The sequence below is a fragment of the Mus caroli genome, unplaced genomic scaffold, assembly GCF_978045245.1.
Source record: "Mus caroli unplaced genomic scaffold, Mus_caroli_1 scaffold_2, whole genome shotgun sequence".
Classification (NCBI taxonomy): Eukaryota; Metazoa; Chordata; class Mammalia; order Rodentia; family Muridae; genus Mus; species Mus caroli.
Window position 1 is genome coordinate 92,011,927 of NW_028227257.1, and position 19,558 is coordinate 92,031,484.

The 19,558-nt window shown below is 36.0% G+C and overlaps 1 protein-coding gene across 1 annotated transcript; it reads right to left on the bottom strand.

Moving 5' to 3' along the window:
* Positions 1-201: 201 nt before the first annotated feature.
* LOC110290238 (olfactory receptor 4P4-like) lies at positions 202-1,137 on the bottom strand. Its single transcript, XM_021156737.1, has one exon. It carries the CDS (start codon positions 1,135-1,137, stop codon positions 202-204), a length of 936 nt encoding a protein of 311 aa, XP_021012396.1.
* Positions 1,138-19,558: the final 18,421 nt, after the last annotated feature.

Consider the following 19,558-nt stretch of genomic DNA (forward strand, 5'->3'; position numbering starts at 1 on the left):
TTCCATCACCCTAAAAACTTTAATATGAAAAACATTAATCATTCTCAATTGCATAGTAAATTTTCATTTTGGTATTTTCCAATCCCATTTACTCTTCCCTTTTTGAATGAGTAGTTGATATTCAATAGTTAAAACGTTGTAGTTCTCCTTGTTTCCAGAGCTACTATTATTACTATATGAGTTTGTTTAACATACTGCAAATTAACTATGTTTCTCTTCTGAAAACATGTTTTGACACCAAACCTTTTTCATAGCCTTTTTCATCTCTGTATTTCTTAAAGTATATATGAGGGGGTTGAACATAGGAGCAATGATGGTATAAAATAGAGCAAAGATTTTGTCCTCAGGGAAAGTGGTAGGAGGTCTAAGGTAGGCAAAGATGGAAGGTCCAAAGAATAAAATAACCACAGTGATATGAGATGCACAGGTAGAAAGGGCTTTGTGTCTTCCTTCTGCAGAGTAATTCCTTAATGTGAACAGTATAACCACATATGACCCGAACAAGACAACAAAGGTTACTAAAGCAATCAGTCCTGAATTGGCAACCACCAGGACACCAGTGATGGTGGTGTCTATACAAGCAACTTTCAGCAAAGGGAAAATGTCACAGTAGTAGTGGTCTATTTCATTGGGGCCACAGAAAGGCAAGCAGATTAGCAAACAAAACTGAGACAAGGAGTGTGTAGCACCACCAACCCAAGAAGCCCAGACCAGGATATGGCACCTGCTTCTGCTCATGATGACCATGTAGTGGAGAGGCTTGCAGATGGCCATGCAGCGGTCAAAGGCCATGGCTGTTAGGATTAAGATTTCAATCATTCCAAAGAAGTGCATGGCAAAGACCTGTAGCATGCAGTTTGTATAAGAGATATATTTTCTTCTCACAAGCAGATCTCCTATCAGTTTGGGTGTCACACAGGAGGTATAGAAAATGTCCATAGAAGATAAATGACTGAGGAAATAGTACATGGGTTGGTTAAACAGAGAACTACATCTAATGGAGATAAGGATCAGCAGATTCCCACACAAGATGGCAAGGTAACAGAATGAGAAGAACAGGAAACAAAACACATCAATGTTCTTCTTAGAAGACAGCCCCCTAAGAAGAAATTCTGATATGTTCCTCTTGCATTCCATTTATTATACTCTGTGCAAGAATAGTTATCTATGGAAAAGAGAATTTCAGAAGCAACAAATCAGTTGAATCACAACCATATAAACATTACTGAAAAATCATAGATATTTTCCTAACAAATCATAGAAGGTAATCAATTTATTGAATTAATTATTTAATTGCTATTAAATCATATTTGTTTTGTTCAATAGATTTTTATTATTTTTCTCAGATACCCTAATCATTGACAATATAAGATGATATTTTCTTAATTTTTAAAATATATGTTAAAATTACTAGATCCCTCCAATTGTATTATTTTTATTTACAATAATATGAAACATCTGAAATTAATAATATAGAGAGAATTTATTTCCTTTACTATTTAAATTATATAGCCTATATATAGAAAACTTTTACTTTTTAGATCATTTTCTTCTCAGAGCATATAATAAAATTTAATTATCTATAGACAATTCTAATTGCATATACTTTTATACCATTAAAATAAGGAGGTATATAATCATTAAAGTAATCCACTAATATGGTGACAAAACATGTAAGGATGAGAAATTGATTTAGAGTTAAGAAAAATATACCATGCTGGCTATGTAACAAGGAACTTAAAGCTTTACAAATATAGTAACAATTGCTAATTTTCATAATAAATATAAGTAATAAAAATATTTTTACTTATAGAATTTAAGTTCAAATGATGTGCAGAGGTAAACTCTAGTCACATTAATGGTGGTAAAAACAGGTGAAAAAAAAATAACTTAATTCTGCTGAAAATGTGGTAGGCCAGGTTCAATAATCAATAACCAAATGAAGGTAAAATTATACAATCTGATTGCAAATATGGTATGAACAGAGGATTTGCACATAATTTTTATGAAGATCAAATTAAATGTCTAGCAAAGCATTTTTTTACTTGACTCTCAAGTATATACAAACCATATTTCAGTGTGACCTCATGTGCAGGACAACACACGCACACACACAAATTCCTCAGTGTTAATTGTACGGACTTTTTTTCCTTTGCCTTTATTTTAGCATATATTTTATCACATTGGTCTTATGGTCATTTTTATTTTCGTGGTTTTGTATGAATGTGTTTCTTGTTTCATTTTGTTTTAGTTTCATATTTGTTTGAAAGAGAGAAAGAAAAAGAATATAGATTGTGTGTGGAGAGAGAGATGGAGAGGATCTGCAAAGAATTGGAGGAAGGAAAAAAAGTGCCCAAACTATAAACATTTTATCAATAAAATGTATCTCACATATATGTATAAATATCATCATTTCCTCACTTCTATTTCTTATTCAACTGATTCTCTTTGGAGAAGACATATCCTATATGTAGCAGTGAGTAAAATTACCATGACAATAACATGAGAGATGAGCCTGGATTACAATAGACTACTTCAGCAGAATTTATGATACATAATTTATGATACATAATTGGTTTGCCTTAGAACTGCTACACTCACATGTGGAATGGGAGAATGCATAGCGATGTGAATAATGTCATTAAAGAAGCATGTTAGAAGGGACTCAAATTACATTGTTTTTGTCAGAGACAAGTCTTTAAGAACAGAAAGCAATTAGAAGTTTTTAAGAAGTATATGAATATATTATAAAATTCATGGTAAAACTATGGAATAATCAAATAAAATAAAGTAAATTATTCATTTTCTGCCAGTGAATATTATATATCAGCTAATTGCAAATAACTTTGCGAGGTACTGTTCATCTGCCTCATTTGTCCTTACAGAGTAATATTTACCACCAGAGCAAATAAGAGATTTTGAACTTCATCTTTTCCAATCTTTATTCTTTATATTTTACATAAAACCTAACACCATAAAATAAAATATTTTTAGATTGCTAAGATTATAGAGTCATATAATATGAACTGGAATAACATGTTTATCATATATACCATATATATATATATATGTATATATATATATATATATCATGTTTATATAGTTTATGTTATACTGCTATCCATGATTTATTCTGTAATTGTATGTAAGATTATTTTGAATTTCTGCACTCACCAAAGTTGTTTTCAGTATCATAAGATCCTCAGCTCCTTCAGATTTAAACTTCTCGATCAATTAGACTATGAAAATAAATGTTTATGCATGGAAGTAATAAGACACCCATGAAGCATGCATATGCCAGCTGGAAACAGGAGATACAACCAAAGAAATTATTGACCTCTTAGTATATACACTTTCTATGAATAGATAAATAATTACTAACATGTCATAAAATCAGACATAATATTGCATTCACATATGTTGAAATTATTTAAAACAATGGAATAATATTCATACAAAGATAGAAATCTGAACATGTATGGATGTGAACAGCTTGAGTACAAATATAAAAGTAATTTAATGATACTATAATTGTATAATATAAAAACTCAGTAAACATTGTAATTTTAATATTTTATGATTTTGAAATGGTCTTTTGGAGAAATGAGACCTTTTCCATAGTTTGATTTTTGTAAATACTTGAAATACATGAGGACTGAAGTTTTAATATATTATCTTAAAGTTCTGTTTGAAATACATATTCAGCAAAATACTGAAATATATTATTATATTCTTGCTCAAATTCTGATTACAATTCCTGACTGGAAATCCTTAAAAATAACAAATGTAATTGTCAACAGATATATTGATTTTACAATAAAATTTGTAAGAAGATTTACCTGTAAATGAATTGTGGATGTTTTTCAAGATTTCTTTATGCTTCTTCACACACTTATCTTCTTTAGTTATTCAGCTAGCTGATCGTGCACTCATATAAACACGTAAGATAAAAGACTATAAACTAGAATTGATTTAATTTCACAAAAATATCTGGGCTGTTTTCTTCCTGTACAAAATGAAAATGCTACTATGCTTTAAGGAATGTACTGTTGTCATGCCTCTTGACTTACACTGCAATATTTGTTGAATCTATAAAAGCATGATGTAACATTTAATTGATGCTACTTCTTTGTACCTACTCTTTACTCAAAGATTAAAACTATGTGCAAAAAATATCATGCATACATATATGCTAAGTTTTAGGATTCTTATGTCTATAGACCATAAAAATAAAACAAATAAAACAGAACAGATCATGACATCTTCCTTTAAATTTCAGTGTGATTTATTTCCTCAAAAGCCCGCCAAAATGATGTTCACAATGCAGCAGTAGTGGGAAACCTTTGTATTACTTAATCCTCTTGTGAATTTTATGGATAAAATGCACTTTCAATTTTTTTTAGTAGCCAATCCCTGAAAATTGTGTCTCTAGAGACCAGTACTATTTTTAAATCTAGAGAGGCTTAAGAAATTCTACTTTTGTGTAATTTCCTCCTTTGTAAAACACTAGTTTTTACTAGTTAAAAATGTAAAAAACTGTTTGTTCTTCATTCACTGAATGATTTTTGGTATGAATAACAAAAGAACAGAGATAATAAGATATGCACATTGTTTCAAAACACTTTGCCAATCTGGTTGTTAAATGAAACTAAAACTTTGTCATTGAGAAGTGATAAACAAAGATAAAGAAGAAAAGTTCTTACCATTAAATAGTGACAGATTAAGAACAATATCAATACATATAACATACTATATATTGCATATTCACATAATAATATATACTTACATTACACACATATATGTTTGTATAATATGGATGCACATGGTATTTTTATGTTTTCAATACAAAATTTTCTCAAAAGCATGGTGTTCTAACTCACTATTAACTAAGACTTTTGAGGATCAAAATCTGAGCTGATATCTACAAAATCTTGAGCCAAAAGTAATCCCTTAATATTGGAGAGAAATTTTTTAGAGGCAAAAAAATTATATATATGTCTTGTAATAATCTGATGTAAAGGGAGGGGAATATTCTGTCATAAAGGAAAGTCCTTAAAATTCAGAGCTTAAATAATTCAATAGCTAAAGGGAGTAGCTGTAATCAATCAGATTCACTGGGCCCATCCTTCCTTAGGCTTGTATAAAAATAATGACTGCTGAGAGTCAGAATCTGAGCCAAGTTAAGTTGCATACAACAGTCTTGTACAAGCTGACCTGCCTGGAAGGTAGAAATTAGCCCAGTTTCCTTGGAGAATGAGAAACAAAACAGTACTTCTTTAAGGGCAGAGACATAATGGACTTCTTAAATGAGCCTCAGTACAACTGAGCTACCTGTAAATGACATTTTTCCAAATTGTGGACTGCTTGCAGATTTTACAGTGTAATCAGATTTCCAAATTCAGGTGCCTACATCCATTGTGGGTTGGAATTTTGGTAATGCAACTGTCTTTGAGACATTTTAGTTCCTGTAAATAATCTTTCTACTGTAGCTCTGTAATTAACCCCAGTAAAACTTTCATGGTATTCTTACATCTTATAACAGCTTTTTTCCCAGACTAAAATGCTCCATTTTGGAGAAAAACATGTTTAATCACAGGGTATTAAAGCATAAGTGAAACAGTGGTATATTTTAAGGTAGGATATTAAACTGGAGTCTAAAACGGAAGTAAGGGTATAGTTTTGTTGTTGTTTGGTTTGTTTGTTTTTGTTTTTGTTTTTTTGTTTTGTTTTTTGAGACAGGGTTTCTCTGTGTAGCCCTGGCTGTCCCGGAACTCATCCTGTAGACCAGGCTGGCCTCAAACTCAGAAATCTGCCTGCCTCTGACTCCCAAGTGCTGGGATTAAAGGCGTGCACCACTATTATCCGGCATAAGAGTACAGCTTAATGATAAGATTGTAAAGGTACAGTATGTCAAAGCAGAGGTGAAATAGATAATGCAGAAGAGAGTAACATTTCAGGAGCAATATCTTCAGGGAAAATGCACTATCTTCAGAAAATCCCTCAGACTAGCCAAATACACTAGGATCCTCACTTCCTAAACATATGTACTCTATTAGAACTCCTAAAAGAGGGGCATCTGGCTTCTTTCCAGCTTCTGGCTATTATAAATAGGGCTGCTATGAACATAGTGGAGCATGTGTCCTTCTTACCGGTTGGGACATCTTCTGGATATATGCCCAGGAGAGGTATTGCTGGATCCTCCGGTAGTACTGTGTCCAATTTTCTGAGGAACCGCCAGACTGATTTCCAGAGTGGTTGTACAAGCTTGCAATCCCACCAACAATGGAGGAGTGTTCCTCTTTCTCCACATCCTCGCCAGCATCTGCTGTCACCTGAATTTTTGATCTTAGCCAATCTGACTGGTGTGAGGTGGAATCTCAGGGTTGTTTTGATTTGCATTTCCCTGATGATTAAGGATGTTGAACATTTTTTCAGGTGCTTCTCTGCCATTCGGTATTCCTCAGGTGAGAATTCTTTGTTCAGTTCTGAGCCCCATTTTTTAATGGGGTTATTTGACTTTCTGGAGTCCACCTTCTTGAGTTCTTTATATATATTGGATATTAGTCCCTTATCTGATTTAGGATAGGAAAGATGGATACAGAAATTATGGTACATTTACACAATGGAGTACTACTCAGCTATTAAAAAGAATGAATGTATGAAATTCCTAGCCAAATGGATGGACCTGGAGGGCATCATCTTGAGTGAGGTAACACAATCACAAAGGAACTCACACAATATGTATTCACTGATAAGTGGATATTAGCCCAAAACTTAGGATACCCAAGATATAAGATACAATTTGCTAAATGCATGAAACTCAAGAATAATGAAGACCAAAGTGTGGACAATATGTCCCTTCTTAGAATTGGGAACAAAACACCCATGGAAGGAGTTACAGAGACAAAGTTTCGAGCTGTGATGAAAGGATGAACCATCTAGAGACTGCCATATCCAGGGATCCATCCCATAATCATCTTCCAAACGCTGACACCATTGCATACACTAGCAAGATTTTGCTGAAAGGACCCAAATATAGCTGTCTCTTGTGAGACTATGCCGGGGCCTAGCAAACACAGGCGTGGATGCTCACAGTCAGCTATTGGATGTATTACAGGGCTCCCAATGGAGAAGCTAGAGAAAGTACCCAAGGAGCTAAAGGGATCTGCAACCCTATAGTTGGAACAACATGATCAACTAAACAGTACCCCGGAGCTCTTGTCTCTAGCTGCATATGTATCGAAAGATGGCCTAGTTGGCAATCACTGGAAAGAGAGGCCCATTGGACTTGCAAACTTTATATGCCCCAATATAGGGGAATGCCAGGGCCAAAAGAATAGGAATGGGTGGGTAGGGAAGTGGGGGGCGGTATGGTGGACTTTTGGGATAGCATTGGAATTGTAATTGAGGAAAATATGTAATAAAAATATTAAAAATTAAAAAAAAGAACTCCTAAAAGATATTCTCAGACAAACCGCACTATCTGGAAGAACTTGAAGACCGACCAGCCACCTGGAAGAGAGTCAGATCCACCAAGCAAGGTGCCTGGAAAATATACTCTGTTGAAGTGTCTGCAGATTGTGCACTGTGCCCAGTTTTAAACTAGCTTTGGTAATGCACCTGTATTTAAGTCATTTCTGTTCCTGCCAGTAATTCTTCACCCATATTCCAATAACTAACCTCATAAAACTAATTTTTTGATCACGTTGGATTTTGGTGCTATCCATATTTTAGTCTGTCATTGATTCCTTATTTAGGGTTAGAAGATATTTGTTCAAATGTCTACAATTTGTTCAAATGCATACAGCATTTAAGTTGCTCAGGAATTTCTGATAAATATAGATACACACACATACTTGTACACATATACAATGCACAGACTATCATGTATAACATGATTACTAAAATTTTATTGTAAACATTGTCATAATGATTATAGAATAATAATTATGGCATATTACCCATAAAAGATGGTTTGTTACATGGAGGTAGTTGTAAAAGTTGAAACTGTATAGTGTAAACTATAAATTTTAAGTAGCCATGGAAAATACAGATAACAGAAAAGTGATGAGACAAAGAGAAAAATGTAATAAATATAAATAAAAAAGCTTCAAAATTATCATCTAAACTTAAATGATCTATGTGAGATAGTTATTGATACTCATCTGATTAAGACAATTAAAATTTATGAGTCATTTTATTAATGCCAGGCCAAGAGCAGGCTTATTCCCCTGAATACTCTTGATGTCCAAGTTCAGCTGTACAACACTAATAAAGATAAGACCAATTCATAGCAATGTTCTTAGAAGTTACATTAATGAGAGATATGGGGAGGCTTAGTAACAAGTTCTTTATTTCAAGAGCTCAGTGATGTTTTTCTTTTTTCTTTTTATTACACCAAACTTTGTCTCTGTAACTCCTTCCTTGGGTATTTTGTTCCCCTTCTAAGAAGGATCAAGGTATCCAAACTTTGGTCTTCCTTCTTCTTGAGTTTCATGTTTTGCAAATTGTATCTTTGGTATTCCAAGCTTCTGGGCTAGTATCGACTTATCAGTGAGTGCATATCATGTGTGTTCTTTTGTGATTGGGTTACCTCACTTAGAATAATATCTTCCAGATCCATCCATTTGTCTAAGAATTTCATGAATTCATTGTTTTTAATAACTGAGTAGTACTCTGTTGTATAAATGTACCACATTCTCTGTATCCATTCCTCTGTTGAGGGACATCTGGGTTCTTTCCAGATCCTGGCTATTTTAAATAAGGCTGCTATAAACATAGTGGAGCATGTGTCCTTATTAAAAATTGGAGCATCTTATGGGTATATGCCCAGGAGTGGTATTGCTGGATCTTCCAGTAGAACTATGTCCAATTTTCTGAAGAACCACCAAACTGATTTCCAGAGTGGTTGTAGCAGCTGATATTTTTCAGATACTACCCAATACATGCAGATTATTGTCAAGGTTATGGACAGTCCCAAAAACTTTGCCAAGGAGGTTGTAGAAAAGCTAAGCAGTGTCTAGGAAGGCAAAAAATAAAGTTGGAACAAGACAGTGTTTTGATCATCTTTTCAAAATAATACTCTTAAGTATAAGCAAGCATTCTAATATATTAATATAATGCTTTATATGTAAAATTTTTTCAAATAAGAAAAAACTACCACAAAATTGAAATTATTATGGATATAAGAATAAACTTTATAGTCTATGCCTTGTGATATATGTCTGCACTATACATACTTAGGAGGTAGAGGGCAGAAGGCCAGAGGAACTTCAAGGTCATCATTAGCTCTGCATAGATAATGACTGTAAGACCATCTTGGAATTATTAAAAATCTGTCTCCAAATAAAACATAATAAATTAACAGTTTGTAGAGCAAATATATAGAGTAGAATTTAGATAATGTGGTTGGTAAAAACAGAAAAAGAAAAAAAGGCTATGAATACACAAGGGAAGTTTGAAGACATAGATGGTGATAATAGATAGATAGATAGATAATAGATTGACAGACAAAACAATGGATAGATCAATGGGTAGATAAATAGCAGTCCAGTAAAACAATTAAATGATCTAGAACAAGTATACATGTCTAAATGTTTATAAACTTAAAAACAGTGTTTCAAAAATGTATTAACAAGTATCTCTAGAACACATCTTTGTACCACAGATAAGGAAAACTCTCACTATTACTCAAAGATGCTTCTTTTTGTTCTCATATAGATATGAACATAGAAATCTGTAACTGGTCAAACACAGAGAACAATTTACCTTGGGTCCTGATCCACAGGTTGTCAGAGACCAGCTTTAATATAACAGGGTAAATCAAGCCAAGCAATAAGTATCTGTGTCTGTGATTGTGGTCTATGCTAATATCATGCAGATAGGACCCTGGTATACCTGCCTTCTGAGAGGTACTACCCAGCAACTGACACAAACAGATGTAGAAACCCATAGCTAATATTTAGATGGATATTGAGGAGGCTAGTAGAAGAGTTGGGGGAAGAATTGAGGGACCTGGAGGGAATAGGAACTGTGCAGAAAGACAAATAGAGTCATCTAATCTGGACATTTGGCAGCTGCTAGAGACTGAATCATCAACCAAAGAACATACATGGTCTGGTCTAGTCCACTGCACATATATGTACTAGATGTACAGCTTGGTCTTCATGTGGATCCCTCAAGAACTAGAACAGGAAAGCTGTCCTTGAGTCTGTTGCCTGCCCATGGAGTCTGATCTCCTAACTGGGCTGCCTTGACTGGGCTCAATGAGAGAGGATGTACCCAATTCTACAGTGCCTTCATATGCAATGGTGGCTTGGCACACAAGGGGTCTTCCACTTTCTCAGAGGTAAAGGTGAGTGGTGATGAAGGAAAAGGCTGTGTGAGGGAGGGAAGTACACTAAGGAGAGGGAGGAATGTGATAAGGATATAAAGTGAATAAATATATTAGAAATAATAATATAAGTGAAAGATGTAAGTACCCAAAATATAATTCACAGACCACGTGAAGCTCAAAAAGAAGGAAGACCAAAGTGTGGATACTTCGATCTTTCTTAGAAGGGAGAACAAAATACTACACCTGGAAGGAGTTACAGAGCACAGGGTCCCCAATGGAAGAGCTAGAGAAAGGACCCAAGGAGCTGAAGGGGTTTGCAGCCCCATAGGAGGAACAGCAAAATGAACTAACCAGTATCCCCAGAGCTCCCAGGGACTACACCACCAACCAAAGAGTACATATGGAGGGACTCATGTTTCCAGATGCATATGTAACAGAGGAGGGTCTTGTAGGTCATCAGTAAGAGGTGAGGCCCTTGGTCCTGTGAAGGCAATATGCTCCAGTGTATGGGAATGCCAGGGCCAGGAAGAGGTAGTGGGTGGGTTGAAGAGCAGGGGGAGGGGAGAGGGGATAGGGTTTTTTCAGAGGAGAAACCAGGAAAGGGGATAACATTTGAAATGTAAATAAAGAAAATATCTAATAAAAAAGTTTTAATGAAGAGTGCTGTCATGGGCAAGTAGATGTCTAGAGGAGAGCCTTAGCCATCTACTTATCCAGCAAGGTTCCAACACTCCTATTATCACCACCTCAAACAGTGCCACCTAAGTGTTCAAACACATCGTATGTCATATTCAAATCACAATACCCACTGAGAAAATGCAAATTCAAGCTGGATCAAAATCCTACTTCATCTAAACTGTCATGTGACCCAAGCTAACATTCCCTAAGCACACTGCCACCCCAGTGGAACCTCGATTCTCTAGTTTACCTCCATCAGACTCCCGAATCTTACATGTAAGCTTCTCTTCTCCCATGCAACTTCCCTGGTCGCTTAGCCCTCTGGGCCAGGCCAAGGTGCCCTGAGCAGCCTGCCATCCTATGGAGACATCTACCCTCCTGATACTTCTCTGACCACCTTTATCAGACCTGAGGCTCCTGAACCATCCATAAGTGCAGGTATGGAACCGTAGAGCCCAAGGTTCACCTCCCCCTTCCAATACCTACTACCATAAGAACATCCGATCCACAACTAACCAGATGGCTAAAAGGCCCTGGAAAGAAAAAAAAAAATCAATAATAACCCAAGCAATATGACACCTCCAAATCACAGCTATCCCACTACAAAAATTCCTGGATAACATAACACAACTGAAACACATGAAAATGACCTTAAAACCACTCTTATAAAAATGATAGAAGATTTTAAAGAGGAAATAAATCCCTCAAAAGAAATACAGGATTTATTATGAGAAGATTAATTTCTTGCTTTTTCTTGTGTATAGTTGCCCTTCTTGTTTTGGAGTTTTCATACTATTACCCCCTGTATGGCTGGATTAGTGGAAAGATATTGTTTAAATTTGATTTTGACATGGAATATCTTGGTGTCCCCATCTATGGTAATTGAGAGTTTTGGTGGGTATAGTAGCCTGGGCTGGTATTTTTGTTCTCTTATCATCTGTATGACACCTGCCCAAGATCTTTTAGCTTTTGAAGTCTCTGTTGAGAAGTCTAGTGTAATTTTGATGGGACTGCCTTTATATGTTACTTGACCTTTACCCCTTACTTCTTTTAGTATATTGTTTTTTGTTCTGTGGATTTAGTGTTTTGATTATTGTGTGATGGGAGGGATTTCTTTTATCATCTAATCTATTGGTATTCTTTAAGCTATAGCTGATGCCAAGAAGTGCTTTCTGACAGGAGCCTGACATGACTGTCCTCTGAGGGGTTCTGCTAGAACCTGACTAATACAGATGCAGATATTCACAGCCAACCATTGGACTAAGTCTGGGGATCCCAAAGGAAGAGATAGCAGAGGACAGAAAGAGCTGAAGGGGATTGCAACCCCATAGGAAGAAGAATATTTACTAACCCAACCCCTAGAGCTCCCAGGGACTAAACCACCAACCAAAGAGTATACGTGGAGGTTTCCATGGCTCCAGCTGCATATGTGCCATAGGATGACCTTATCTAACATCAGTTGGAGGAGAGGACATTGGTCCTGTGAAGTCTTGATGCCCTAGTGAAGTAGAGGAAAATGGAGTTGAAATGGGATGGGGGGATTGTGAAGGGGAAAACAGGAAGGGGAATATCATTTGAATGTAAAAAATAAATGTTATAGGTATATGTACATATATACATAGAAAATTTATATATACATATAAGTTACATATGTATATATATATATACATACATTACAGAGAGAGAAAATACAGAAAAAATTAAATTAAATAGGTGAAGGAAATAAATAACACTATACAAGAGAGTCATTAAGAATACAAACAAGAAGAAAGGCTGGAAAACAATTTTCCAAGCAAATGGTATGAAGAAACAAGCTGGAGTAGCCATTTTAATATCTAACAAAATCGACTTCCAACCCAAAATAATCAAAAAAGACAAGGAGGGGCACTTCATACTCATCAAAGGTAAAATCCTCCAAGAGGAACTCTCAATTCTGAATATATATGCTCCAAATACAAGGGCAGCCACATTCATTAAATAAACTTTAGTAAAGCTCAAAGCACACATTGCACCTCACACAATAATAGTGGGAGACTTCAACACACCACTTTCACCAATGGACAGATCATGGAAACAGAAACTAAATAGGGACACAGTGAAACTAAAGAGAGTGATGAAACAAATGGACTTAACAGATATCTACAGAACATTTTATCCTAAAACAAAAGGATATACCTTCTTCTCAGCACCCCATGATACCTTCTCCAAAATTGACCATATAATTGGTTACAAAACAAGCCTCAACATATACAAAAATATTGAAATTGTCCCATGCATCCTATCAGATCACCATGGATTAAGGCTGATCTTCAATAACAAAATAACTAATAGAAAGCCAACATTCACGTGGAAACTGAACAACACTCTTCTCAATGATAACTTGGTCAAGGAAGGAATAAAGAAAGAAATTAAGGACTTTTTGGAGTTTAATGAAAATGAAGCCACAACATACCCAAACTTATGGGACACAATGAAAGCATTCCTAAGAGGAAAACTCATAGCTCTGAGTGCCTCCAAAAAGAAACTAGAGAGCACACACATTAGAAACTTGACAACACACCTAAAAGCTCTAGAACAAAAGGAAGCAAATTCACCCAAGAGGGTTAGAAGGCAGGAAATAATCAAACTCAGGGGTGAAATCAACCAAGTGGAAACAAGAAGAACTATTCAAAGAATCAACCAATCAAGGAGCTGGTTCTTTGAGAAAATCAACAAGATAGATAAACCCTTAGCCAGACTCACTAGAGGGCACAGGGAAAACATCCTAATTAACAAAATTAGAAATGAAAAGGGAAACATAACAACAGATCCTGAAGAAATCCAAAACACCATCAGATCCTTCTACAAAAGGCTATACTCAACAAAACTGGAAAACCTGGATGAAATGGACAAGTTTCTAGAGAGATACCAGGTACCAAAGCTAAATCAAGATCAGGTTAATGATCTAAACAGTCCTATATCCCCTAAAGAAATAGAAGCAGTCATTAATAGTCTCCCAACCAAAAAAAGCCCAGGACCAGATGGGTTTAGTGCAGAGTTCTATCAGACCTTCAAAGAAGACCTAATTCCAGTTCTTCACAAACTATTCCACAAAATAGAAACGGAAAGTACTCTATCCAACTCATTCTATGAAGCCACAATTACTCTGATACCTAAACCACAAAAAGACCCAACAAAGATAGAGAACTTCATACCAATTTCCCTTATGAATATCGATGCAAAAATCCTCAATAAAGTTCTTGCTAACCGAATCCAAGAACACATCAAAACAATCATCCATCCTGACCAAGTAGGTTTCATCCCAGGGATGCAAGGATGGTTCAATATACTGAAATCTATCAACGTAATCCAGTATATAAACAAACTCAAAGACAAAAACCACATGATCATCTCGTTAGATGCTGAGAAAGCATTTGACAAAATCCAACACCCATTCATGATAAAAGTCTTGGAAATATCAGGAATTCAAGGCCCATCCCTAAACATGATAAAAGCAATCTACAGCATACCAGTAGCCAACATCAAAGTAAATGGTGAGAAGCTGGAAGCAATCCCACTAAAATCAGGGACTAGACAAGGCTGTCCACTCTCACCCTACCTATTCAACATTGTACTTGAAGTCCTAGCCAGAGCAATTGGACAACAAAAGGAGATCAAGGGGATACAAATTGGAAAGGAAGAAGTCAAAATATCACTTTTTGCAGATGATATGATAATATATATGAGTGACCCTAAAAATTCGACCAGAGAACTCCTAAGCCTGATTAACAGCTTCAATGAAGTAGCTGGATATAAAATTAACTCAAACAAGTCAATGGCCTTTCTCTACACAAAGGATAAACAGGCTGAGAAAGAAATTAGGGAAACAACACCCTTCTCAATAGTCACAAATAATATAAAATACCTTGGTGTGATTCTAACTAAGGAAGTGAAAGATCTGTATGATAAGAACTTCAAGTCTCTGAAGAAAGAAATTAAAGAAGATCTCAGAAGATGGAAAGATCTCCCAATGGAGGAGCTAGAGAAATTACCCAAGGAGCTAAAGGGAACTGCAACCCTATAGGTGGAAAAACAATATGAATTAACCAGTACCCTGGAGCTCTTGTCTCTAGCTGCATATGTATCAAAAGATGGCCTAGTCAGCCATCACTGCAAAGAGAGGCCCATTGGACTTGCAAACTTTATATGCCCCAGTACAGGGGAACCCCAGGGCCAAAAAGGGGGAGTGGATGGTAGGGGATTGGGAGGGTGGGTATGGGGGACTTTTGGGATAGCATTGAAAATGTAAACAAGGAAAATACCTAATAAAAAATAAAGTCATCTATTGGATATAGAAAAAAATTGAATATGATCATATTAAAGCAAATTAATCCATGCAAAGACAAATATTGTATGCTCCCTCTCATTTCTGGATTTTACATAGATACATGTTTATACATATATTTGTGTGGGGTGTGTGTGTGTGTGTGTGTGTGTGTGTGTGTGTGTGTAATATTTCATCCAGTGAAGTGTCATCTTGGTCTGGTAACAGGAAACTTCTCACCTTGACAACGTCCTATTATTATTGTTGGTTAGTGAGATGAATTTAATATTAATTAGAATCTTCATAACTATAGAACCTTCACCATGGGATGAATCTTTGATGATGCAAGTTTGCGTCAAGTGAGTAGTCTGTGTTCTTACAGACTTGTATGAAACCCAAAGAAGAAGAGATATTCATCATATTTCTATAAACATACATAATGAAACATTCTCCTTTTTCCATGAACATAATCATCTGGAAATTAATGATAATGGGATAATTGAGTGACCTCTCTCATATTCCTAGAGGCTTTATACTTGGTTAGAAAAAATAAACAGGAATACTTCACTGGTTCTTACCTTCTCTGAAGATGTGTGTTTCATATGAATGAAATGTAAATGATCACACATTGCTCTGTAGCATGTCTGAGAACCTTGATCGGTTTCCTCTTTCTAAACAGCTGCCAAAATAATCATCTAAGTCTGCAGATTAAGATTTCATGTTTATACTTCATCATTGTATGAAATTGAAGCATATAAATAACTTTTAAAATATGGTAAGGGGCCTCCCCTTGACTTGTTCTGAAGTATGGAAGAGTCTTCTGGATAAGACAGATCTGTTGCCTTCTTGAGCTCTTACGAGTTTCTGTTGTTGTTGTTGTTGCTGCTTTTCAATTTTTGTTTTTGCCAGCACAAGATCAACTAACCATTATAACAGAGTGTGAAAGGCTTCATGATCCCCCTAGTCTTAACCGAGGATCTAGGGGCACCAAATGGCTTCCAGGGAAGGGACAGTCTGGTTTTTTTTAACTGTGTGATTTTCAGAAGTTCAAACAAGCACCAGCCAATGGCCTATAACTATATGGACAATGCAAAATGTAGTCAATGAGTTATTAAACATAGGTAAAAGAAGACTTGAAGTTGGGGGTGTAGGAGATGGGACCATATCTTGAAAAACTTAATGAAATAGTTGAATCTGATCAAGATGTGAAATTATCAAAAATTAACAATTCTTAAAATATTTTAATTTTTATTGAATTGAACTCCTTGAGTAAAGATGCACCAATACATTACTACTATAAATGTATGTTAGTCCTTCAGTTTCAATACCTGTTTGCTTTCTCTGTAGGTAATGTTTGTCTTCTAAGTGGAAAGCCTACTTTTAATTGAATTTGATGAATTATTTCCAATTTTATCTACTTTGAACTCTTTTAAACATTTAAAAGATAAATAAGTTACCCTCTAATGCATAACTATCAGTAAAAATTATTATCCAGAAGGAGATACTTACCAGTAAGGTTTAGTGTGTTCCTTTTCTTGGTTTATTTTGTTGTTAGTCAAATTTTACTTTAATTGTTATCTCACTTCAACTGGATGTTTTATCTTGTTTTTAAAGTGCCTATATTTGTATTTCTTGTTCTTATGTTTTTTTCTCTTGACTTAACATCTGCTTTTTCAACTATTTGCTTATGTTCCAGTTTTCATATCTTAATATATTTTATTTTTAATTAGTCACATAGCTTCTGTATTTTTAGTCAGGGCCTCACTATGTAACCAATCTGCTATCAAGCTTGCAAACCTTCTGCCTTATTTATCTGAGAGTTAGAATTTCAGACAGGAGTCACCATGCCCTGTTTTCACTTTCTTTTATGTATAAAATATCATTTTTTTTCTCTTCCCCTTACAGGCCTCTGATCTCTGAGTAAGAAAATGAAACATACTATTTTCCTTGATATTTGTAATACTAGTCAATATTATGTATAGGTGACTGTTTTAACTTAGAAAATATTCACTCCTAAGATTTTTCTATACATTAAATACATCTCCTAAATGTAGTAGTTTCTATACACTAGAATGCCTAGTGTGATTGGTGATGATCAGTGGTCACGCACAGTGGGTGATGCTACTAACTTGTTCACTTTTGTGATGACAGTCATTCCACCACTGGTTGGAAGACACTTCTTTGTCTAAACCCTTGATTTTTATAATTTCATCTCTTTTTTATTTCAAATTTTAGTGTAGTTAGTTGTACTTCTTTTATTCTATAGCCCCTTAGTTTTAGAGATCAGAAAGTTAAGTAAATATTTGTATTAAAAGGGTGATTTAACATTTTAGTAATAATTATGTGTAGTTGGAAGAACTATTCAGGAGGGAAAGAAAGAGAGCACCCACAGACAAATTTCTTGGATCTCCAAACCAAACTACAGTACTTAATGGCCCTGTTGCACTAAAGATGGTAGAAAAAATTTCTTTCCTTCAGTCTGTGCTCCATTTTTATCCTTGCATTTCTTTTAGACAGGAGCAATTTGGGATAAGTTTTGTAGCTGGCTTGTTCTCACCATCTGTCCACTGGGGGTCCTGTTTGACTACTGGAAGTGGTCTCTTAAGGTTCCATATCCCTACACTTGGGCATTTTGGCTAAGGTCACCCACATTGAATCCTAGGAGCATCCCACATCCCAGGTCTCTAGGAGTTTCTAGATGTTCACCCTAACCCCCAACCCCAGCAGTTACCTATTCATATCATGGCTTTTGGGCCTCTCTCCTGTCTCCTCCCATACTTGATCCTGCTCCTCCTTTGTTCACCCTTCCTCCTCTAGCACCCAGGTCTGCTCTTCTCTCTGCTTCTGATGATTATTTTGATCCCCCTTCTAAGTGGAATTTAAGCATCCTCACTTTACCAGTGACTAGCCCAACTTGGGATCCATCCAATCTGCATCCATTGGGATCCCTCCAACCAATCCCTTATACTATTACTAATGCCAAGTTGGTCTTGTACACAGAACTGAGCAAGGCTGTCTTATGAGGGGCTCTACCCAGCAGCTGACTGAGACACATGCAGATATTCACAGCCAATCATTGAAAGGAGGTCAGGGACCTTTATGGATGAGTTAGGGGAAAGGTGAAGGAATTGAAGAGGATGGCAACCCCATAGGAAGACCAAGAGTGTCATCTAACCTGGACTCCTTGGAGCTCCCAGAGACAAAGCTACCAACCAAAGAGCATATGTGGGCTGGTCTAAGGTCCCTGGCACATATGTAGCAGAGGAGTGTCTTGACAGGTCTCAATGGAAAAGAAGGTTCCTAATCCTGTAGAGACTTGATGTCCTAGAGTGGGGGATTGGGGGATGGCAATCCTCTCAGAAACTAAGAGGAAGGGGAAGGCTAGATAAGATTTGGTTAACATTTGGGATGTAAATAAATAAAAAAAAAATGAAAAATTCTTGATACACTAGCATAAAAAGACCGTGATTCTTATGTAGAATTTTGAAAAATACTATGGCAAAATTAACTTGAAAGAGGAATTGGCTTATTTAGTTGGTCAGTTTGAGGATATGGTCCATTATAGCAGGATAATTATGATGTCAGTAGTGTGTGGCGTGTTGTCTATTGCATCCACAGCCAGGAAGCAGAGACAGAAAACCACAATCTCCCTCTTTTTATTCAGTTCAAAAGAACCCAGGCCATGGCGTTGCATTATCTACAGCTAAGGTATGTCTTCCTACCTAATCAATATAAGGTAGATCATCCCCCACAGGCATACCCAGATGCTCATCTTCTCCATCATCCCAGTTCTTTTTTCAGTGACATTCAACATTACAGTTGCAATTTCTACATTTCAGTTGAGTATGCTAGATTTTGATGGAGGCCACCTTCTGTAACCAAGCAGGACCCATAATGAACAGATAAGGACACCAACCCATCCACAAATTTTTAACCCCAAATTTGTTCCATCTAAATGAAATGCAAGGACAGAGAGAGAGAGAGAGAGCAGAAAATAAGGAATGGTTTGCCCTTGGGCAAGCACCAATCCCTGCCATTAATGATATTCTGTTATGTAATGGGGTTGGCCTAATGCTTATGTTATAATGTTAAGTTTGTGCCTCAAAACTGCTTACAGTGGTATCTGCCCATAAGACACTGAGGGACCCTGCCCCCAGTTGGCTCTAATTGGTGAAAAATGATTCCAGCACCCTATAGGAGGAACAACAATATGAACTAACCAGTAACCCCCATAGCTCGTG